The 25,256-nt window shown below is 43.3% G+C and overlaps 1 protein-coding gene across 11 annotated transcripts in view; it reads right to left on the reverse strand.

Annotated features, from left to right (window-relative positions):
* Positions 1-25,256, reverse strand: part of DOCK10 (dedicator of cytokinesis 10) — a 259,393-nt gene that overhangs the window by 194,921 nt on the left and 39,216 nt on the right. For 4 of the 11 annotated variants that reach the window (XM_075937571.1, XM_075937578.1, XM_075937568.1 and 1 more), the window contains exon 1: positions 15,635-18,303. The exons of 4 other annotated variants lie outside the window; for them this stretch is intronic. In XM_075937571.1, the coding sequence (XP_075793686.1) occupies positions 15,635-15,796 (162 nt within the window). In that variant the 5' untranslated portion in view covers positions 15,797-18,303. Of the gene's footprint in view, positions 1-15,634; positions 18,304-25,256 lie in introns of those variants that run through there. 3 more of the 11 variants (XM_075937569.1, XM_075937570.1, XM_075937579.1) reach the window with 3 other exon arrangements.

Below are 25,256 nucleotides of genomic sequence, written 5' to 3' on the forward strand. Positions count from 1 at the left end.
TTGATAATGCACATTTAGGTTTGGGTGCAGAATTCGAGAAGTCATTGGCCATTTTCATTCATCTTGCCAGTACCAAAATGTGCTCGGCAATCTAGCCATGAGTTGCAATCTGCACCAACTCTTGCACTGAAGTCACCAAAGGAGGAAAAGTTGCTCAGGTGATGGCATTCTTTTGACAACTTCATGCAGAGTAAAAAACTGTATCCTTCTCCTCAGGGCTAGATTTAACTGTTGATGCATAGGCACTAAGGGTGTTCACAGAACTGATGGTTGTCTGAAATTTAAGATGATAACTCTGATGTTTCTAGATTTACTCATTTTTTTATAGCGAACCTACACCACGCAATTTCACTGTACCCTTTCACGTGCTTAAGATGCTTTTGTTCATCCCCTTTGGGTACCCACAACTCCCTCGAAACACCAGACCCCAACATATAGCACTTACTACTATAGAAATGGTACAACTTGTATTGGTCAAAAACCAGTGCTGAGTGGCAGCTAATTAGTCCCAAAACCTCAGGAAGTACTAAGGGCTTTGGGCTGGTGAATGTCTGAGAAGGGTAGTGGAATTCCTAGTGGACTAAATGGCATCAAATGGTGGGCAAGCAAAATCAGTGTTTTTGATAATGACATCCATACATGGTATACTGGGACTGATAACCAGTCTAAGAGTGGAGCCGTAAATGCAGGCAGATGGAAGATCTCTGCACTGGCAATTTCTGCAGTGAAGCTGGTTCCAAATGTATTAACTTAGCATTTCTCTGGTCCAAACTGGTGAAGTGGGAGATGCTGGCACATAGGCAAAGCAGTGTCTCCACATCAACTTCCCAGGCTACTGCAGCCACATCACATGGAGAGGACACTTTGTCCTTGCAAGCAACATGGACACAACACAGAAAGTGGCCATTAAGGGTTATAAGCTTTTGATTGATTGGCACAGAGGACAGTGCTAAGGGTCACCTTTGACAACTGGAGGAATCACTGCATTTTGGTCAGCCTACCACGAAGCCATCTACCCAGCCTGACTTGGGTGCTGACTTGCTATATTCTGTCAACCTCACTGAGTGTGAGGGGTTAAACCAAAAGTGGAAAGGCACACGGAAACCTTGCACTTGCCAAATATAAGAAATCAAGAACTTTCTGGCTTGGAAACTGGGATGTCAGGATAACATGTCTGGGATTGACAGATGATGATGACCTACAATACACAAGTAGCCTATGGAAGTCAGCTTTGATAGACCGTGAGCTGTACAAACTCAATGTTGACAATCAGGAAACAAGACTTGCAGATCCTGGCTCTGTCAAATAGGCTACTACACCTTCTATTGGCAAGGTAAAAGCAGTGAAGGAATCTATATAAGGTGATGGTTATAACAACCAGCACACTTCTTTAGAAAATAATTGGAGTACAAATGGAAAAAATCATTACAATCAATTATTTAAATTGAGGCTTTTCACGTGGTGATTTAAATCATGATTTAAATTGCTAATTTAAAACACCATGATTTAAACAATGTACCGTGCAATCCATGAGCTGGAATATGTTCTTCCAAACAATTGTGAATATAAAATGCATTTGCAAATTTTAAAGTCTGCAGATATTCACAAACAAACAAAGCCAATGTCAGAACTGCTTTGCTAGGAAATATTTTTCCTATTGTCTGCTTAATTTAAAAAGCACTTGTTAAAATGTAGCTTGTTTAATGAACATTTCCTGTAGTATTCTTTGTCTTTAATTCTTAGGGTACGTCTAGACTGCAAACTTCTTTCAAAAGAAACTTTTTCGGAAGAGATCTTCCAAAAAAATTTCTTACGGAAGAGAGCATCCACACAGCACAAGCACATCGAAAAAGCAATGTGCTTTTTTGAAAGAAAGCGTCCATATTCATTGGATGCTCTCTTGCATAAAAAGCCACCCAGAACCACTTCAGCCAAGGCATTAGGTCAGCAGTTGCTTCCGGGTGCTGTTACCTAAGGCTATCTGAGGCGTATTCTTAAAGGGATCCTCCGGGACAGCCGTTTCTCAGATTCTGCTGCGTGCTTGCCTACCTGTACGAGGGACAGAAAAACTTCAGCAGTTCAGACTCTGGTTGCTCAGCTTTGTTGGATGCAACAGCATTTTTATTTTATTTTTTCTATGGAGCTGGAGCTGCCCCTGGGCATGCAATGGCCCCACACAGCTATGCTGCTGGTTCTGCAGCAGTTTGAGCAGACCATCTTAATGACCCTGCCCCAGCTCATATGTGAGTCCCTGGCTGCATCTAAACTGGCATGATTTTGCGCAAATACTTTTAACGGAAAAGTTTTTCAGTTATAAGTATTTGTGCAAGAGAGCGTCTATACTGGCACGTGCCTTTGTGCAAAAGATTTGCTTTTGTGCAAAAGCATCCGTGCCAGCGTACACGCTCTCTTGCGCAAGAAAGCTCCAATGGCCATCGGGCTTTCTTGCGCAAGAAATTAATGTTGCCTATCTACACTGGCCTCTTGCGCAAGAATACTTGTGCAAGAGGGCTTATCCCTGAGTGGGAGCAACAGAGTATTTGCGCAAGAAGCACTGATTTTGTACATTACAATGTCAGTATTCTGGCGCAAATACTCATGGCCAGTGTAGACAGGTGGCAAGACTTTACACAAAAGCGGCTGCCAGTGTCGATGCAGCCCCTCTGCCTGGATGTAGGAACAATGACCTTGCCCCCGCACTTCATGGTCAAGAGATGATTCTGGAGGCTGGACACCAGTTCCAACTGGTGGGACCAGCTGGTGATGGAGCAGTGGGACGACCAGCAGTGGCTCAACAATTTTGGTGCAGCTATGTATAATATGGGCAGTAGTGTGGTTCTGCCCAGGAGCAAGAGCTGCACTCCCTGACTCCTGTGTATCCGTGGCATAGCTCCTTGACCTTCCTCCTGACTTGGTCCAAGGTGTGGGGTGGTGTCCTCTCTGAGCCAGAGCCTTGGCCATTTGGCCATAGATGTCGACATTTTGCCTCTGGGAGCGGAGATCCTGCATTGTTTCCTGATCCCCCCACAGCTCCAGGAGGGACAGGATCTCCACTCCAGACCAGGAGGACGCCCAGCATTTGGCGCCCCTGGGTGGGTCCTCGGAGCTCTGGTGCTGCTGCCTGTGTGGGCCAGGGTGGTCTCAGGGGGCTTGTGGCTGTGTCATGGGTCAGCAGGCATTTAGTAGTCAGAGCCGTGCAGTCAGGGTGCTGCTGCAAGTCCAGCTTCCTGCCACAAGGCTAGTCCAGGGTGCCTGCATCTTTAAGAGCTGGCAGGAGACAGGAACTATAGAGCTGTGATTAGTGTGGATGAAGGGCACCTGTGTTTTTTCCTGGAGGCCTCTTCTTTCAATAAAAACCCTCCCTCTTCTGCATCCACACATGCCTTTTTCCAAAAGAGCTGTTTTGGAAAAGGTGGTCTTCCTTATAGAATGAGGTTTACCAATATCAGAAAAACCCCTGTGTTCTTTCAATTTTCTTTCAAAAGAATGCAATAGTAGCGTGGACGTAAGTGACTTTTTTCGGAAAAACTAACATTTTTCCAAAAAAACCCTGCAGTCTAGACACACCCTTGGGGATTGGCTAGTTAGATGGAACTTTACTTTTATTTACTGGCCAGTTCTAAAAGACAAGGGAAAGCCTGTAGCAGATGTTGTGCTGGGAATAGGTGAGAAGTTCTGAGATCCAGGTAGACAGTACCACTCCTGGTTGAACCTGTCTCCAGCTGCCTGCTTCTTCCACATCACTTACCCAGTTTTACCAGCTGGTGATAGAAGGCCCAGAGTAGCTTCAGCACCCCTGGTGGAGCAGGATTACAGAGCAAATCATAGAATTTTAGAACACTAGAACTGGAAGGAAACTTGAGAGTCCATTGAGTCCAGTCCTCTGCCCTCAGGGCAGGACCCAGTACTGTCTAGACCATCTCTGATAAATGTATGCTTAGAGATCAGCTGGGAAGTGACTGGAGAATAACAGGGGACTGAATGCTTTATGCTGGTGTCTGGTGTTTCTAGGGTGGATAAATAAAAGCTCCTTAAGCATGTGGAAGGGCGGAAAGGGTGAAAGGCAAGTAAAGAACTGGGATCTTAGCAGCATTGGAAATAAAGAATGAGGAGAGATGAGATGAGTTAGCTCTTGTTATCCTTCAGTTGTTAAGAGCTACTGAGCCCAATTCCATACTTAGGGTATGTCTACACTGCATGCACATTTCAAAATGAGCTGTTTCAGAAGAAATATTCTGAAATAGCATATTTTGAAATAGCACGTCTACATGACAGGGAAGCCTCAAAATTAGTCTGAGGCAGACTTCCCTAATGTGGACACGCTATCTCGATTTAGAGGAGTAACGGTAGTTCAAATTAGAAAGCCTAATTCGAACTACCTACTCCGTGCCGCGTGTAGCCGCGGGCACGGAGTCCGCACTAACGGGGATTTAAAAATGGCGGCGCCCGGCAAGATGCAAATGAAGCCCGGGATATTTAAATCCCGGACTTCATTTGCAACATTGAATGACTACATTAACCACCCTAGTTCGAACTAGGGTGGTAGTGTAGACATACCCCCAGGGTACAGGATATCCTCCGTGAGAAACTCCTTCTTTGCTGCTATCCCCTCTTCACACACTTGTAGAGCTTTGCAGCATCAGAAGTCATGACTTCGTGGACTGGCAAGTCAAGAGATGACTCTGAAGAGCAAATGGTTGAGTGCACCTAGGGAATTCAAGGAATCAGAAATGATGCTCCAGTCTAGTCGTTCAAACGGGCGTGTGAATGTATTTGTGTGTAAATGTGTTTCCAATGTGATGCTCTGGGAAGAACAGAGAAATAGGTAGTTACAAACGATCAAGTCAGGAAATCCTGAGTTTTGTTCCGATCTCTACAACCCTTTTTCTGTGTGACCTGGCACAGGTCACTTTACCAGTCTCAATTTCCTCATCTATAAAATTGGGGTAATAGTACAATCCTTATCTCACAGGGACACTATGAAGAGTAAATTTGCCTGAAAAGCATTTCAGACCTGTGAAGTACTGTGTATGTTGTAAGTATTGTAAATTGCATAAGCCTACGGCCATACCACTAAATGTTGTTGTTTCTACAGGCTGCTGCTGCTGCCACAAACTGTTCTTGGTTCCTTTAATCTTTGCCTCCATTGTACAACTTCATAATGCTTAATAATAGATAAGTTACTTCTCAGAAACAAGAAGCAGGCTCTTCTTTGTCCTGGGGGAAGATGCCTTGTTTATGTCATGCTAGCTTTCTGAGCACACATTTTACACTGCCACTAGAATTCGGTTGACAATTTCATAGATGTGCAAGCCAGACTAAAATCCAGTTCATTCTGTCATATTAGAACTGTCTCTGCAGGGCTAACAGGAGGAGAAAATAATAATAATAAAAAATGTGTCACTGAGGTCATGTTTCAGAGGCACCCTTTAATCAAAATAACAGTGCTTTGGAGAATGAAAATGCATCCCTACTTTGAAAAGTGACTGTAAAAATGGCTGATTCTTACCAAGCCAACCTCCTGCCTGCACTAATGCAGCAATTCTTACTGACTACATTGGCAAAAGAAGTCATATCAGTGATAGGCAGCCCATCAGGCCTGCAGGACATTTTGTTTTCTACTGGTATTGCTAAAGCAACACGCATGTGAACTGTGATGTATGCTGATTTCACACAACATTGACTGTGACAGCCATGCGCTCCCTCTGCAACTAATCAAAGCACTGCTATAGTTCAGAAAGCACATCCCACAAATTCTAGGTGTGGAAGCATAGTTAGTGAAACCATCAATCTAGTTTGCAACAATCTTTCAGCCTACTAAGATGAAGGACGGTGACTCATACGGCCCACTCACTAGCCTAGGTTGCCAACAGCTGCAGCAGAACCAACCCAGCTCAGAATGAGAAATGGATTCTATTCCTTCTCACGCAGCATCGACAGAACTGTTTGTTAAGTGCCAACCAATTACTACTGTGCAAACCTCTTGAACTCAACAGGCTGAGAATTCATCACTGACCATATAGACCATTGTAACACAAAAAAAGTCTCTGAAAGACAATAATCAAGGAACCCCCAAAACAGTACTGTTGAAAAGTAACTTTCCAGAGAAGAAATACAGTGGACTTCTCCTACCCCAAAACTCTTCTTGGCTAAATTCTCATTGTATTAAATTGTCTCAGAATATATCCTGGAGCCCCAGGCTTTGGGGCTTTTGCCCCAGGAGGCATGCCAGGGCTCCCAAAGGTTTGAAAATATATATCAAAGCCCTATTCCAGAGAGCTCCTGCTAAATTTAAGCCATGTCTATATCTAAAGCATAAAGGCAAATGCTAAGTAAGTTCACAAACCAAGATAAAGCTGGAAGTTTACCCCTAAATGAAATATATAAGAACATTTTATTTTCAGAGATGATTTTGATCTCTCAAGCCCTAGAGAATGTGGCTACTTTTCTCCTCAGGCATCACCTGGAGGTGGCATCTGGTCCAATTACTGGTCTAATAGCACCTGGACTACTGACCCTCAGTATAATGTACTTATCTCCTCTGTTTTGCTAAGCATTTACTTAACATCGAAGAATGCCAAGGAGTTCTTGAAATGATGTGTATGGATGGGCATTGGGGTGACTGTCTATTGATGGTAATTATTACAAGAGTACAGATACTGTATCCCTATAATACAAGTAAGCTGCAATTCAGAAAAGCTTATGCTCCAATAAAATTGTTAGTCTTTAAAGTTTTTATACAGACTCCTTGTTGTTTTTTGCTAAACAGACTAACATGGCTACCTATCTGAAAGCTGTCACAAATAAATACAACAGCACTTATCAGAAAAGACAAAGAGTAACCCCGGAGGCAAAATCCAACGTCTTTTAAATTATGTGCTTTAGAAGCAAAATTTCTTCCCAGTCATTACTTCTTCCTTTCTAAACACTTTACCTACCAATTGATTTACACAGTTATGAGTAACATCTGTGAACAGAGATGTGTTTACTCAAACTCATCTAAAGAAGAGGGTTTTACCTACAAAAGCTCATGATGCTATATAAATTTGTTAGCCTATAAGGTGTCACAGGACTATCCGTTGTTTTAAAAGTTACAAACGAGGTCACCCCTCTGAGACTTTATTCCCTTTTAGTCCTTTTTCTTTCAATCTCTTCCTTTTTCATTCCCATTCACCCCAGTCACCCAACACACACATACTATTTATGATAGTTTATATTCCGTGCTGATTGTTTTAAGCTCCCACCCACACTAACACAGGTTGATTTCACAGTGAACTGGAGTGAGGTAATCAATGGGATGCCCTCCTAAGATATATGAAATAATATGATGGCCTGCTAAGTGCTGAATCAATTCTCACAACTCCTGAGTGGCCACTGGATGTTCATTTCCTGTGGCTCCAGGATTCTGTGCAGGTTCAAAGACAAGGTCACATCCTCAGCCATCAGGCACTTCTCTTTGGTTTTCTTATCTTTTTTATACCATTTCCCAGATCTAAGTACCTTCTGGGAGATATCTAAGACAACGATTAATAATGCATCTCACCAAAGGCTAAGAAATCAGCAATTCAGACCAATATAAATTGAAAAAAAATCAGCCAACAAAGACATCAGACTGGTCTTCTGTAATGACTAGAATGCACAGATCTTCTGCTGTGGATGTGATGCCTACAACACTCACCTCAATAACTAGGCAGTGGGTAAAGAGTAGCCAGACAACACTACATTCATCTCACTGTTACCTTGTGTTTCCCTTGTCTGTTTGCTGTATTCACCTGCTGTTTCTCATCTTATGCTGAAAAGGTTCGCTTTTTGGGGCACAGACCATGTTTTTATGTATGTGAAGGGCCTGGCACAGTTGGGGCTGGGCTCTGGGTTTTACTATGAGAGAAATAAACATTAAGAATCATGTGTTCAAATGGAAGTCATTATGAGCTGAGGAGCCCTGGGTCACGTGTCAATTGATGTGCAATGAATGAACTTAACAAACAGAGGCTCTCTTTCATTTTTCTGCTGTCTTTTTTTCTTCCACTCCGTTTTTCCTTTCACCTACATTTATCAAATGGTTGCAACCATATTAATATGGGGAACCACATTCTCTTGCATTTCCTACTAAATGTGAAGCGGTAAAGCACAATTCCTGAGATAACCTCAACTACATTACAAAGTTTATGTTGATGAATAGAGAGGGACGCAAGTGTAACCTAATTTATAAAACTGCAGAACATAAACTACAGGTTCCCAGTTGTTAGAAGTATTTGGGGTAAGTTGCTCTAAGCAATACTTCAGGGCAAGTCTACACTAGCAAATTATTTCAAAATAAGTAAAATCGAAATAACAAAATCGAAATGGAGTATCCCGACTATGGAAGAGCATCAAAATCAGTCAGAATTATTCTGAAAAAGCGCATCCACATTGATTGGAGTCTGCCTCGGATTTAGGACCCCCAGAAGCACTCTGGGTAGGGTGCCAGGAGAGTGGACACCTGTGGCTGCTTGGTCAGGCAAGTTGCAACGCGTGCTTTCAGGGACTCTCTCTACAGTCGTGTCTCACCCGCCACTCCTCCACTGCATCCCCCCTCACGGGACACAAAAGAGACAGAGTGTGCTTTGGTTGCCCTTGCAGATGCTACAGCACTCAAAGCATAAAGCCAGAGCTGCTGCAAAGCAGTGCTCAGCTCAAGGGCTTCGTGCTGTGCCTCATGGAACAGTACTTCCAAACTACCCACATGCTGCTCCAGAAGGACAAGGACCAGCATGGACAGTAGGCCTTCATCACACAAGTCCTGGTGCTCCTGCTCCTGCAGATGCTCCACAATCCCTTGGACACCATGGAACACTGCTTCTGGCAGTGGGAGTCTAGTTCGGAGTGGTAGGTCCGCATTGTCCGGCAACTGTGGGACGACCAGCACTGGTGCAGAAGTTCTGCATATGGAAGGATACCTTCTTGGAGCTCTACGAGTGGCTCGCCCCTGCCCTCAGGTGACAGGACACCTGACTGAGAGCCACCATCCCCAGGCAGAAGTGCGTCACCATCGTCCTGTGGAAGCTCGCCACACCGGTGTGAGCTGTTCGGTGTGGAGAAATCCACAGTCGGGGCTGCGCTCCTGGAGGTAGCCAAAGCCATCAACCATGTGCTGCTACAAAGGGTTGGCACACTGGATAACCTGGACACCACTGTGGGTGGTTTTGCCGCCATGGGCTTCCCCAAATGCCGAGGGGCCATAGACGGCGCCCTCATTGCCATCCTGGCCCCCGACCACCATGCCAAAGGCAATATGAACAGAAAGAGGTATAAACTGCTGCAGGCGCTTGTGGATCACAAGGGACACCTCACCAACATCCACGCCAGATGGTTGGGGAAGGTGGACGATGACCACATCTTCCAGAACTCCTGCCTGTTCCAAAAGATGCACGCCAGCACTTTTTTCTCCAACCACACCATCAGAGTCGGGGAGCTGGACATACCCATCTGCATCCTAGGCGATGCAGCCTATCTCTTCCTCCTCCGGCCTGTGACAGACAACCTGGACCCCACCTAGGAGCACTTCAAAGCAAGGCTAAGCAGGTGCTGCATGGTGTTGGAATGTGTGGTTGTCCATTTAAAAGGAAGGTTCCAGACCTCAGCAAATGCAACATTCCCTTTATGGTAGCAGCCTGCTGTGTGCTCCACCACCTGTGTGAGAGCAAGGAGGAGGCTTTTCTGCCAGGGTGGGGGTCAGAGGCTAAATGGCTGGCGAGGGCTTACGAGCAGCTGGACTCCAGTGCCATCAGGAGAGCACATCAAGGGGCTGTGCTCATCAGGGGGGCCTTGAGGGAGAGTTTCATCCAAGGCCAGCTGTGAGACTCTCCCCCATTCCTCTCCACAAGGGGTCCCTGCATTCCCTCTGTGTGCCTTTCTTCCCCCACCCCTCCCTTCCCCTGTCTTCCCAACCCACCTTCCTCACTACCCTGCAGATTAAATACTAAACACATGTTTTTGAAAAAAAACCAGGACTGTTTATTGGGGGATGGAAGGACTAGGGCAAGAACCTGGAATGGGGGAAGGGAGAGAAGGGGGATCAGGGATGGGGCTGGGACTGGTGTCTGCCTCTGATTGTTCAAGAGGCTTCAGCAGTCCAAGAGGTCTCACTGCCACATGTTCTGGGGTCCCAGAAGCCTGAGGGGCTAGGAGGGGAAGCCATGGGGCAGGGAGGTGGCTGGTGGCCCGCTCCATGTACAAGTCCCTGCACTCTATCCCCAAGGTGAGGGAGGAGCACATGGCCTCATGCTGGCTTGACAGCTGGTTCCAGGCGGCCTTCCTCTGCTCCTGATCAGTGGTTCACTCCTGGAGCTCCTCCTCAAGTCCCCTGGACAAAAAACTGCAGGCAGGCCATCTGCTCCTATATCAGGTCCTCACGGGTTCTCTTTCACTTGCAGATCCCGTGGAGTCATGCACATGGTGAGGGATGTACCAAGCTCGCAGCTGGCCCAGCTGTGAAGAAAAGTGACAAAGGCAGTCATCCCAGGAGACTGTATAAAGCCTAGCCCTAATCTCTGAGCCGACATCGAAGGTCTCGGTTCAGACTATGATGATGTGCTTCGAACACACCATACGTTGCCTAGACAGCAGGCACTTTCCTGGAGGGGCACGGACATCCCAGGGGAGCATCACAACACCCACGGCCCAGAGACAAGCAGGCATGGGAAGTTGCTGGCCAGGCCAGGAGCCTGCGGGATGGAGCGGTTTGGCTTCCTACCGTGTCCTACACCTGCCAGGTCTGCGACTGGCAGTGTCCTGCAGAGAGGGAACTCCTATCCCTGCCCTCTGGATGAGGGAGCAGGTGTAGGGGGAGGAGTGTGTGAGCGGCAGATGCTACTTGCTGGAGACAGTGCTACTGGGTTTCCCACCTCTTCCTCCCCCCAGCAGGTTCCCATTCAGGGGATCAATCTTCTCTGCATCACCACACTTTTCTGAGAGTGGATGCTAACTGAGTGTGGGCATGACCCTGTGCCATGTGAAGCACTGCTGTGTGGTTCCATGACCCCAGACTCCTTAGTGGTGGCTTGTTGTGGGAGAATGGAGTAAGACAGGCATCTTCAAGAATCTTATGAGAAGGACCAAGAGGTTCCTGTGTAAGAGCATCATGGAGCTGAGAGCTCTGGACTGGCACTCCATGTGCACCCATGTGTACAGGCTATTGTGTGGCACCCCCAGGCTGAGTAGGCCAAGCGAGGAGCACACAGACCCTTGCAGCCCTGCCCCCGCATGCAGACAGGGAAAGTTATAGAACTCACCCAAAGTGCCTTCCCCAGGATCATCCAAGGCCTAGGAGGCATGCTGGAAGGGGAGATTGGCTCTAGGGTGAGGAGTAGGTCCTGGCCAGTGGGCATGGTTTCCTGGCTGGTCTCCTCTTCCACCTCCATAAGACAGCTCTCATAGAGGCTGATGCCGGGTGTATCCTGGACAGACTCCATGATGACGAGATGGGGAGGGGAGCTGACCAGCCCCCCTCTCAGGATGGTATCCAGCAGCTCGAGGTAGTGGCACATGTGTTGTGCCGCACTGAGGAGAGGCCAGGGAGCAAAGCGGGCCTGTGGTAGGCCTGCCAGAGCTCCTTCATCTTCACGTGGACCTGGCCGTACACGTCTGCATTCCTTTTTCTGGTGTGGTGATCCTCAAGACAGGTCTCCTCACCCCAGACCTCAATGAGGCCCGGGATCTCTGTACCGGTCCAGGCTGAAGCTCTTCTGCATCCCTGGCCGGTGACAGCCCAGGGAGCAGCCGCAGTGCTGGCAGCCATTGGAGGCTCTGAGGGAGCATTGGGGGGTTGTTCGTGGCTCCGTGGGATGCTGCTGTATGGCACGGGGCTGGCAAAGCTGGCCACATGGCACAAGCCCTTCTTCTGCTGCCTGTAGTTTGAAGCTCCACTAGAGAAGGCCTCTGGAGGCCAATTATTTTGAATTAGCAGCATCGGATCATCCACACTAGCGCTATTTTGAAATAACAATTTCAAAAAAAGCATTATTCCCCGAGGAAAGCAGGAATACAGATTTCGAAATAACCAGCCCATGGTAGTGTGAACACTCTGCTTATTATTTCATAATAACTCCCTAGTTTAGACCAGAGCTCAGCAATAACTTGTTAGATAATGTGACTTACAGATTTCACTTCTGGTTCACGTAATAAATAGGATTAAGAAAACAATTCCATAAGGTCTGAAGCAAGAGGGATGCTTAGCACAGCTATTCCATGTAGAAATACTTGAAAAATACGATCTTTTCTGCCTGTCTTACTACTGAAACACATTTTTATCCTATAGCTTATTTCCAATGCAATGAGCACAAAGATTAAATGGGACTCGCTCTCACCTGAAAGGTGACCTAAGAGTTTGGGAACACAGGGCCAGATCCTCAGCTGACAGCTCCACTGAAAGATTAGATTATAACAGCTAAGGATTGGACTACAAAATGTAATTATTTTTGGTGTATGGTGCATTTTTAGGGCCTTGTTCTGCATTTTATGGGCATCCAAATCTGTTAATGCTTTCAAATGTGACAACGTGAAATCACTGTAATGTCTCTAGCGTTAGTTCAATACAAGTGCTCTTTTGCATGGCCAGGTAATAGTCTGTAGAACATTATCCATACATAAACTTCACTGATCTACCACAGACCAAGCCAGGGTTTGTTAGGCTCATACATGCATTTTGCTAGGATTAAGCAGCTTTCCGTCCTCCTTGTTTTTCATGCTGCCCTTTCAACAAACTTCTGAAATCCACTGAAAACAGCACTGTCTATTGCTGCCATGTCTCTAAGAGTTCTAAAGCAGCTCTTTCTTTTGAAGTTACTGGTGCTCCATATCATTACAGAATCTAACTGCAAAGCTTGAGAGCAATTTATTTCAGGTGCAATTCTGTTTAACTTTAATAGTAACTAACTGCTTTTAATGGTAGAATGCAATAACCATTCAGATCTGGGGGAAAAGAAAAATGTGCACAAGGGAAAGATTATTGCCAGACATAGCCTGTTACTGCTCAGTAGCTTTACCTTATCATTATGCACACTCTCAATCTAGTCTAACTCTAAACCAGCCCAAATGGAGAGTTAGGATTTGCATCGCCAAGTCTCCCCCTCCTACAGGAAAGTGGGGATCAACCATAAGCCATCTCACCTTATGAGGGATTTCTGTGAGACACAGATCTACACAGAGGGAGAGAAGACTGAGTGGGTTGTTGATTAAAAATCAGTGGCCTCACATCGGGAGAATGTGGGGCCTAAGGAACACACACTCAGTGATTTAGTCTGTGAGAGGTTAAGTCTAAATAACCAGTTTTGCAGGGTCTCTTTGGGAACGGAGAAATCTATTTGAAACCAGAAGGGATCCCTGGAAGCACAGACGCACAAACAGACACAGGCTGCTAATGGCACAAAGTTTACAGGGAGCCCCCTCATTGGCTCTGACCTTCTATGGATTCCTCAGAATCCCTCAGGTAGGCCCCAAAGGTCATTCCATGTGGAGTAAATCCCCTCCTCAACAATATGATCTGAGAGGAACACTGCAAGGAGTTCTTTGCAGCGAGATCCTCTTTCTTAGCCCCCTCTCCCAGGATGTGTCTAGACTACACCTCTCTGTCAGCAGAGAGATGTAGATCAGGTGCATCGAAATTGCTAATAAAGCAGGGATTTAAATATCCCGTGCCTCATTAGCATAAACATGGCCACCGCTTTTTTTTTTTAAATGGAGTTTTTTTTTAAAAAAATGGCAGTCTAGACATGGATCTGTTGAAAATAACGTCTTTTTTGACAGATCCTGTATTCCTCAAAAAATGAGGTTTACAGGATCTGTCGAAAAAGGCTTTATTTTTGACAGATCCGCATCTAGACTGCCATTTTTTTCGGAAAAACTCTGTTTTGAAAAAAAGCGGCGGATATGCTTATGCTAATGAGGTGTGGGATATTTAAATCCCTGCTTCATTAGCAATTTCAATGTGCTTGATTTGCATCCCTCTGTTGACAGAGGGATGCAGTCTAGACGTAGCCCCAGTGAGGGCTGATGCAGCCCAGATGATAGGTAATTTGGGACTGGGACTAGGGTACCAAAATGCATTGAACATTAATACCAATCTGAACTGAAACAAAACTCTAGGCTTTTACTGTAAGCAAGATAGCAGATTTCATGGGGTGGTCTGTACTTTCAAACACTGCACTTTCATTAAGTACTTTGTCACTGCACATGCAATCCTAGTAATTATCAGTGTCAGAGAGACAATTATTTTTAAATTTCTCTGTGGGAGGTTAACATTTAATTGAAGAAATAAACTGCATTATGTGGACACTAGAGTTTAAAACAATAGATTTAAGCTATCAGAGTTACAATAATGAAATGAATCCCTTTCTTCACATAATTAGTTATCAGCACCACAAATACTGAGCCAGATATTCAGCTGGTGTAAACTGGCATTACTAGGGTCTGACCCGATGTGTCTTACCATAGTTACCATGACTGCACCACAGTATTTCTCATGCTCTGTTCAGCTCACAAGAAGTATAAATTACCTATTGCTCCCAATGTCCACTTATATACAAATCAACGTGCATAATGATAAGAATAAAGTGTCAGTGTACATAGTCTGGACTTCTTTATAATATGCATGAGAAATCTCTTTGTATCATTCAAATAATGTACATCATGTCTCTAATTTACACAGTCTATAATAATGACTGCAGTGGTTTTGTAGCATAAATTACTAAATAATAGTAATATGGTATCAAATAATTGTAATACAAAGAATGAAAAGTGTTTATAACTCATCCCTTAGATCCAACCCCTTCAAAATTCTGAAACAGTTAACTGTCTATATCCAGTGGGGCACTGTAGCAATGAAATAGTTCATATCATTCTTTATCTCAAACAATGCTTTAAACAAGGAAATGCTCTGTCACACTTTGGTTGATCAAACAGTATCCTAATAAATGACCTGGAGTGTTTGTTTTATTTCAATCACAACATGAGTTAAAAATAAGTATGTTTAATTCAGAAAGCAAACAGCACTCATTTAAAGGCTGGTAATCTTTCAAAATAAGGAGAGACAGAACTCAGAAACTCATTAGCCAGTTAAGAAATATTACTTTTTCATTGAAGCATAGCTCAGAGTTTGGAACTAATAAATTAGTAAAGAATTTTCATCATACAAACAGGTTGTTGCAAGGACCTATGGGAAAGTAATTTGCATACACCTTGCTATACATTCTTTCTGCATCTTGATTGAGGCAAAAGTTTCCTATGGTGAACACACTTAGTGCACAATTTCTGAGCTGGTTCTTTGGAATTCAGCGTGTGAAATAAGATGTGTTAAACAACATTATGGTCCTAATGCTCACAATATATCTATTAACACAAAACACAGAGGCAAGTTAAATAACAGTGTTGCTTTATGCACAGTGTATGTGGACTTCACAGTTCCAGCTACACAGGAGAGTCAATTTTTAGATGTTTAATAACAAAGACAGCAAATCTACCAGAAAGCTAGTACACAGTTGAAAACCCTGTATCAAATGCTCTTTCCCTCCATCTGCATAGTTAAAGTCAATAAATCACATAACATCTGTAATAATAATCCTGTCAGTAGTGTTTGTTTGCTAAAAGTATACTGTACCATTATGGTGAGGGTTCTGGGTCTGCTCATTTCCTCATCACTATCCAGTGGCAGAATTTCATGTGATAATTCCTCTTGTCGTCGTCTACAAATATGTGGACAGTTCCTCTGTACCACAGAACGAAAGGCTTGAAGCAAAACAATGCTGGCAGCACAACCCATATCTGCATCCTGAAGCCTACAAAATAACTTCTATGTTTATGCTATGTTTGAAAAACAGTGGCTCCTTGTCCCTGAAAACAGCCTACAATGCAGCTGCAGCCAGCTAGCTCTCCAATCGCTTCCTTGAATTCTGATCATCTGATCACAGCCAAATAGCTTGGATGCAGATATAGGAAAGATTTGATCTGATCCACTGAAACTAAACACATGCATGTAGCATTAAGATATTTTTCTCTCTGTGTGATTCTGAATTCATGTCAGAACATTTGCTTCCTGTCTTTTACAATAATCCTCCTCTGATTCCAATTTAATGGAACTGAAAGCATTAAAATTCCCAGTTCAAATAAACCAGCTGTTTCTTAAAAATTGACAGGGTCAGTTTAAATGCCTGGCAACAGTAACATGGAGGAAAATAAGTAATGGCAACAAATCAGTAAACTTAGCACTGACAGTCAGACAGACAGATTTCTGAAATATTACATTTAGGGTGTTTTTCCCGAGAAAATAAACTGGTTGTGGCTCTCTAAAAGAGCTGAGCTGCAATTTTTACATTTAGTCATTTTCTGAACATAGTGAGCTTCCTTGAGTTGGAAAACATAAGAAGAAATAATACATGCAAAAATATGGACTGTTTCACTCAGTTCATGTTAAAATATCAGTGTCTCAATGAGAAACGTCAGTGTTCAGCCCTGAAATGCCTCTCAATAATATAGTTGTTGTGTGTTCCCACACATGCAGTTGTTCTGCAGACTAATACATTTTTACATTTACATAGGCGGCTTGTGTGAAGAAGGATCTTTGCTAATGAAGTCTTACGATGAAGTGAAAGCAGTTACCTTTGTTAGGAGGTCAGCTGTAAAACGTTTCAATATTTTATCAATAAGAAGTCTGGCAAAGAAAAGAAGCTGTAGGCTGTCAGCAGTTAACAACTTGCCTTCTGATTCCTGCCAGACAAGCCTTTCAGAAAGCAGTAAAAGCCATGCTTAGAAATCATATGATCAATTTGGAAACATATCAATGTCTAATGGTATATAGTGTAAGGTAATAGTACTTCAGAGGAAGTTAGTACTAAAAATATCTAGCAGAAAATGGATTTCTCTTAAAATGAGAACTAGGAATTTCCAAATAGGATTTCCAATGCAGCAGCTTTCCCTTAAACTAATATGTATCAAAAATACAATCATATTACATAAAAGGGGAGCTGGGCCTATTGAAGGCAATGAGAGTTTTGCCAGTGATTTGCATGGGGCCAGGAGCAGGCCCATAGTTTTCTGTTCATATGATCTTTGGAAACACTGTTTCTTTAAACATAAAATGGGAATAGCATCCACACTGTTCCATGGGACCATTTTGGGCTGGGTTTGATTAGGCTCTTTCATTGCCCAGTAATCTGTCAAAAGACAGCATAGTTTTAATTAAAGCATTTTCCAGAGAAGTGAAATGTGTTCTTTAAAAGCATTGAACTCGTTGCCAGTATTTCTTGTCTCTACCTCTTTGGAATAAAGCATTTTGAGTGCTTATGGAAAAAAGCTAATAACACTGGCAGGCTCTCCACAACTCGCTGCTTTGTCAATGCACCTCAGTCCTAACATAAAACAATCCCAGCTCTTTTACTTCCAGCTCTCTCATTGGGCACAGATGCTCAGTCTTACATAGAAAACAGTATCTTCATATGTAAATGTCCACACTAAAGAGGGGACACCATGTCATCCATAGGTTTATTACGCTACATTTCTATCACTATTCTATAGGTTTATTAGTTTAACTTTTCTAATGTGATTACAACAGCCCAGTGGCACAGCTGTGTAATTTCTGTACTAAAGCAGTAATCTCATCTGTTTTCGGTGGTATTGTTTATCTTTTTACCAATCCCCGTTTTGCTCCAATCTTGGACATGACACTTGGCAAGTGTGAGACTAACTCTAATTGCAACAGCACCAATCTGGGTCTGGTTTATTTCCTGCACGGCTTTTGTACTGGCTGTTATGGTGTTTGTAGTACTCCTTTGGGGCTGCTAATAGCTCTCTTGTGCTCTTGGATGGTAATTTCTTTTGCTCATTCACTATTCAGTTGTGAGGGCTGAAAGGGATTTTTATGAAGTTTAGTTTCCATGATAACGCAGAGTTCAATTCTGAGACCCATACTCACACTGACTAGTACCTCAGAGCTTCATATAGAGCCCAATGAAATCAAAGACCTCCATTTATTTCAACTTTGCATCAGGCCCATCTTCTACAAGAGGTCCCATGACTTCAGTAGGCTTACTTGTGAAGGACAGTATTATTCCATATGCGGTATGAGTGTAGAAACTCAACCTTTTGTTCTCCACTTTTAAGCAATGAAAAAATAACAATGTCATCTCAAAAGACAGAACTCACTAAGCCGAATGCCTTGAAACTGGATTCAAGCAAAATGACTTTGTTTCAAGGAAATTTTGCTAAAGCATGACTGACCCAAGGAAAGGAATCCTCAAATCCAGTACCACAATTACTGTGCACACAAATACACCACAGCCATCAAAATAAGACAATCCTTTAAGTATCTTTTAAATGTATATTACATCTATTAACAGAGTTATCTCATCTTGTTAAAGGCAATAGCAAAACTTCTATCATGATCAGTGGTGCAGCATATGGCATTATCCTATGGTGACTACTGCTTTGCTACATAAGCTGAAATCAATGGGGACATCTGATGATTAAGTTTCTGCTCAGTGTGAAGGTATCATTGCTCATTTAAGAGGCAATTGTTCAGAACTGCTGCTCTTACTGAGTCTGAGATAGGCAAGCAGAGTTAAAAGACACCTGTATTCCTGCATTGTATCAAAGACCTGATACTGACAAACACAGAGCACTGTCAAATCCTGCCAACGTCATGATCAGGCCACCAAAACCAACTGGAGAGAAGGGGTCACAGTACCTCCAGGCTACCATGGTCCTGGAAAGTGGCTGTAAGCAGTTCTCAATGACTAATTACATACTTTATTGCATTGTTTTTAATAGTTTTAATAAAATAAAGGCTATTTGGATTAAAATTGTACCATTTGAGACTTCGGGTGTGTTTTTACCATAAATGGGTGACCTCTTTTGTCTTTCTCTGACCAAACCAAGATTTTTTCAGATTCTTTACTGTGACACTTCACTAGGTCAGCTTATACAACTTACTCAGAATGTCTTTATCATCCACCTTCTTACTGTCAACATTGTCATTTCTGAGAACTACACTTGTGGAATAGTTTTCATATGGGAACTCCCTGTCTTCTCTGTGTGCACACCCCTCATCATTCATGTTTGCATTGGCCTTTGTGGAAATATTGCTCACTTTGAAATTATTTCATGTCCTAGACAAGCACTCTTAATAGCAGAAATAAAGGATGGCCCCGAAGTTAAGTACATAAGAACGGCCATACTGGGTCATACCAAAGATCCATCTAGCCCAGTATTCTGTCTGCTGACAGTAGCCAATAGCAGATGCTCCAGAGGGCATCCTGGGTTCATATTTTTTCAGGCTCAAACTACAAGAATTTTAAGATGATAATACAGAATTTAACTGACAATGATTTGCTCACTTCTAAATATAGATGTATGTCTTCTCCACAATATCAGACAATATGAAGTGCAATCAACTTTAAGTCTTCAGTGACGTATATATCTATTCCTCTTACTTTGTTTATTCATGATTCGGATACAATATGTATCCGGTTCTCAGTAATTTGACAACTGGGCAAATTTACACACAATGGCTACTTCTAGACTGGCATGATTTTCTGCAAATGCTTTTAACGGAAAAGTTTTCCGTTAAAAGCATTTGCGGAAAAGAGCGTCTAGATTGGCACGGACGCTTTTCCGCAAAAGCACTTTTTGCGGAAAAGCGTCCGTGCCAATCTAGACGCGCTTTTGCACAAAAAAGCCTTGATCGCCATTTTCACGATCGGGGCTTTTTTGCGCAAAACAAATCTGAGCTGTCTATACTGGCCCTTTTGCGCAAATGGGAGCAGCATAGTATTTCCGCAAGAAGCACTGATTTCAGACAGTAGGAAGTCCGTGTTCTTGAGGAAATTCAAGCGGCCAGTGTAGACAGCTGGCAAGTTTTTCTGCAAAAGCGTCTGCTTTTGCAGAAAATTTGCCAGTCTAGACACAGCCCATATGATGAACTTCTTAGAGACCACGCTTCCCATTCAGTTGCATAGGCTCTAGCCAAACTCGTGTTGACTTCTGTCCAAATCAAGACGGCAGTATTTGACCCATCTCCAGTAAGTATAGTCAATGCCTAAATTCAGACAATACCTTCACAGTAAAAAGATCATGCGCCTTGAGGAAGGAAATGACAATGAAGTGAGGTTTACAGTAGGGTGAGGCATGAAATAGTAAGCTAATACCAAAAGATCGTTGATAAGAATACATGCAGTTAAGATCCACAGGATGTGGATTTATACACTTAGCTACTTGCTTTGTATACAATAGACGGTGAAGCATTTGTGTTGGCTGCTTCGAACTGAAGTTCATTAATCTCCTTCAACAGGGTATAAGAAGAGACTAGCTGTAAGATGCTGTCAGAACACCAATCAGAGTTCTTAAGTTCACAACACAGTCTCACAGAACAGAAAGCAAAGTTGATAGTATTGCCATATGTGTCCTTCCCAAAAGGCAGCATTACAAACTGCTTCACACCTAAGGGCAGGAGTGAAGAAGAACAAAGTTTTAAACTTTACATATGCTTGTTGCAATCAGCCACTCCCATGCAGCAAGACAACCAGGAAAGTGAGGTAGGACTATAAAAAGAGAAGCTGAAATACTTCAGACAAACCCTCTGTTTGCACTGTCATACAGGATAGTAATAATGGTAATTCTAGTAATTGTCCAAAATACCCACTAGTACTTCTGAGTTAAAAATAAATAATATTCAGCCAATTACATGGAACATCTCATCTATAAAGCACTTCACTAACATTGACTACTTAATCACCCCAGCACATGTTAGGTAACTAAATATCATCCCGATAACTAAAATGATCAGTCATCATCCAAACAATACAATTAAAGTTATTAACGTATTTTTGATAAAGCAATAAATCCAGTGGCGTGAGAACATTCCCTAGTACCTGTCCATCCCCACCCGTTGCTGAGACCCAGAGCAAAGCCCCAGCATGCGGGGCCAGCATCTGGGACTCTGAGCTACTGCCCCACACGTCAGGGGCTCTAACCAGGACCACAGTACATGGGATTGGCAGTAGAGCTTCCAGCATGCAGGGTGGCAGCCAAGAACCCAGAGTGTGGGGCCAGCAGCATAGACCCCCAGGGACTAGACTAAGAGCCTGGGCTTGCTGCTGCATCCTCCATACCCCTAGTTCCTATGCCTATGCCTATACCAAGGTTTATGACAATCTAATGGCTCTCTCACCCCAGGCGGTGTGGAGAGGCAGCAAATGCTATTCCATCTCTAGCTGCAACAGAAGCCATTGGGGGATGAAGGCATTATCTAGGTACTGATATGATTCCCATTGCCACAGTATTTGAGCGCCTCACAATCTTTAATTCATTTATCCGCACTACAACCCTATGCATTAAGGAAGTACCATACTATGATTACCATTGTACAAATAAGGGACTAAAGCACAGAGCACATCGGGGGGAAACCAGGAATCAAACCCAAATCTTTCAAGTCTTAAACTAATACCCTAACAAGTGTACTAACCTACCTGCAGCACCTCCAAATCCTAGACTGAGGGTGTATTTGGGCGAGGCAGGAGAAAACAGGATGAATTCACCTTGATAGGAAATTATCCAATTAAGAAAATGTTTCTGAAAATAAAACACTGATCTTTAATTTCTAAAACCTCTGATTGGAGTAGCTAAGGAATGCTGAAAAATTGTGAGTATTGGGTTGCACAAGTGTCTGGATTTTGCTGTTTGTTTTCAATGGGGCTTGTGGAGGAGAATAGAATACTACCACATGAGTAAAAATGAAACAATCTGGTATAAAGGACATGTATTCAAAGTAAAAATCACAAATAATGGGTTTCAGACAGTCAAAAGACTGAATCATAGAATGTGTGTTGAATATTGAGCAAATCTGTAAAAAAAAATCAAAGTCCATTTCACATAAATCTCAGACAAAAAACCCCACTCCAATTCACTATGAAGAAACGGGTCAACGGTAGTCTGAGACAGCTTTAATAAAAAATACTAGATGTGAATATCTCAATTCTTTGGCTACTATGCAGATGTATGCACAGGAAATTGTCTTGTTCAACAAATCTGGAATCCAAATTGATATGTAATTATATTATAAGAACCCTCATTGTTAAAAAGTATGTATTCTTCTGTCATGACAAAAACAAGTGTTTAGTTCTTCCTATTCTAATGTTTTTACATCATTCTCATCACTGTAATCTCTGAGCATCTTCCAGTAATGCTTTTAGAATTACAATGCTCTTTGCCCAGTATCCTAGATATATCACTACCATCCGTGCACCCCTGTGAAAACAAAGGTACGGACAGGTCTCTTCATCCTTTATTCTTGGACAGTTTGTTCCTCCTGGCAAAAGCAATTTTCCTCACATTTGTCAAAGGCCCTTGTCTCCAGGATGGCATTTTAAGAGTTTTGAGGTACCCAATTACCAAAAAACAAAACAAACAAACAAAAACAGGACAATCTCCTCAAAGTGAAAAAATCTCTCTTCATTCTTGGACACGTCAAACAAAGAATAGTGGAATACTACCCTCTCCTGCCCTTAAAGTCCTCTGGAGCGTGCTGCCCATGGCTCCAGCAGTGATTTAGGGAGACTGGGGTTCTGGGCTCATGCGTATGAGGTGCATGCTGATTGCACACAACACTGTGAGAATCGTGCACTCCTTCTGATTTTATTATGTTACTTTTGCTAGCAATTTAATTTGCCCCTAATAATGCATCACTAGTCAAGCTTATATGTTAACTAGCTCTACTCTAAATACACTGATCTTCACTATATATTCCTTGGCAAAATCCAGATAACATCTGTTTACTTCATTAAGTTGCTGAGATGGTCTCTGTGCAAAACATAATTCACTTTATTGAAATTTATATTGTGTTTATGCTGCATTAAGTTTTCTTCCAATTAATATTTATTACCCTATAATCAAATTACAATCATCTAAGAATTTATTAACTAGACAATTAATAAGATGCTGAATAACATGAAATCATGTAATTTCCAACCTACTTACCCTAAGAAATATTTAGGATGCTGTATACCTAGGACATTGCATATCCTAAGATGACATATCATCCAGTAAACAGTTAAATGAGGGACTGAAGAAAGTTAACATATGGCACCCTCTAGAGAGTACTACTTGAAAGACAGATATGTCATCAAACCCTTAGCCATGATGACTGGATATCGTAGCAACATAGTTTATGTCATCCATAATGCTTCTGAGTTTTTTTTAAGAAAGAAACAGGAGTGTAAGATTCAAAACCTGAAGCCCTAAGTCTGTTTCCCCCCCCCCCCATAACTACTATTGAATTGAATGGAAGTACAGCCTGAGTAAGGAATACAGGAATAGGTCTATAAAGTCTGAAGTGAATCAGTGAAAGAACAGAGGCTGAAACAGCTCAAATCTATCTATCTATCTATGCAGTGGCAAGTACAGCTAGAAATGAGGAAGTGATAATCTGAAGGCTGCATAAACAGTTTGTCACTGAACATAGTGCAGAGCTACCACACAGTCTTCGCAATGTCAGCTAGTATCTTTTCCAGAAACACCCTGACTCAGGCTTTGCACTGGCCTGCCTGTGCTGGGGCCAGAACAGAACCAACCTAGATGCACAGGGAGTTGAGAAATGCAAAGAGGCACTGATATGGGTCAAATAAGCAGTATGTGCATTGGTTTTAACTCTTTTCCTGCCTAGGGTTGCCAGGTAGACCCTGCCAAAAAAACAGACACACGTGATCGTGGGCGGGGGGGGGGTGGGTGGGGGGGGGGGCGGGAAGAAGAGCTGGGTGGGGGGAAGTGTCCGGGGGCCGTGGGGCTGGCCGGGAGGAAGGGGGGAGCTGGGAAGCAGAGCTGGTGGATGGGCGTGGGGCTGGATGGGAGAAGGGGGGGCCTGGAGGAATTGGGGAGCGAAGCAGACCTGGCGGGGAGGAGTGCAGCCACTGGCTGCAGCTGGAGTCCTTCGGGCCGCGCCCCGGCAGGCACTCCCTTTAGTTGCGAGCAGAAGCTGGGCGGGGGCGGGGCTGGGAGCCACTCCCCCCGCCCAGCTTCTGCACACAGCCAGAGGCTCCCAGCTGGGAGGCGGGGCCGTGATTGGTGCTGGGAGCCTCTGGTCGTGTGCAGAAGTCAGGCGGGGGGAGTGGCTGGGAGTCCCGGTCCCTGCCCCGCCCCGCCTGGCTTTTGCATGCGACCACAGGGCTCCCAGCACCAATCGCGGCCCCAGTCTCACAGTTGCTCCCCTGCCCCCACCAGGCTTCTGCCCGGTGCTCAGCCAGGAATTCAGAAAATACCGGACATTGCACGTGTCCTGTATTTTCTGAATTTTCTACCGGACAGAAGGAGCAAATACCAGACTGTCTAGTAGAAATCGGACACCTGGCAACCCTAAACTTGAGTGCCCGATATATATTTTTTCTTTTTTCACTTCTTTGTGATTTTCTTTTAAGTATTAATTTCCATAAAACTGTAGATAATGTTAAATAACACAAGCCAAATACACAGAGAAGGATGGGAACTTAACTTCATTCACAAGTTCAATTCTTATGCTAATGATGTGAACCAGGATAGAGGATGGCTGGCACACTATCTTCCATCTTTTAATGACTTAAACAACCAACCAAACAATGGAGATGCTAATGGTTCTTAACAGCCTCTTGTAACTATTTGCACTATCTACTTTGAAGAATCTCATGATACCATCTAGATGTTTCATCAGTCTTTAAGTGTTTCCTGACTCTTTGTGATAGAGATGCAGCAATGTTAGTCTGGGCTAGCTGAAACAAAAGACAGAACTATGGAGCACTTTAAAGACTAACAAGATGGTTTAGTAAGTGATGAGCTTTCGTGGGCCAGACCCACTTCCTCAGATCAATATGTGGAGGAAAAACGGCACAACCATATATACCAAAGTGATACAATCAAATAAATGAACACATGTGAAATTGACAAACCAAATTTTAGAACAGAGTGGGGGTGAGGAGGGGAAGGTTAGTGTCTGTGAGGTAATGACATAGGGGTGATGATAGGGGAAGCTATCTTTGTAATGGGTGAGTTAATTAGAGTCTTTGTTTAAACCCATACATAAAGTGTGAAATTTAAGCATGAATGACAATTCTGAAGCTTCTTGTTGAAGTCTGTTTTAAGGTCATTGAGGGAATGGTCAGTCTGGCTGAAATGGCAAGCAACAGCTTTCTCTCTGTGAGAGAGTCTTATGTCTGTTTTGTGTGCATTGATTCTTTGGCGAAGTGTCACCACTTCTTTGGCGAAGT

The sequence above is a fragment of the Pelodiscus sinensis genome, chromosome 10 (assembly GCF_049634645.1).
Source record: "Pelodiscus sinensis isolate JC-2024 chromosome 10, ASM4963464v1, whole genome shotgun sequence".
Lineage (NCBI taxonomy): Eukaryota > Metazoa > Chordata > Testudines > Trionychidae > Pelodiscus > Pelodiscus sinensis.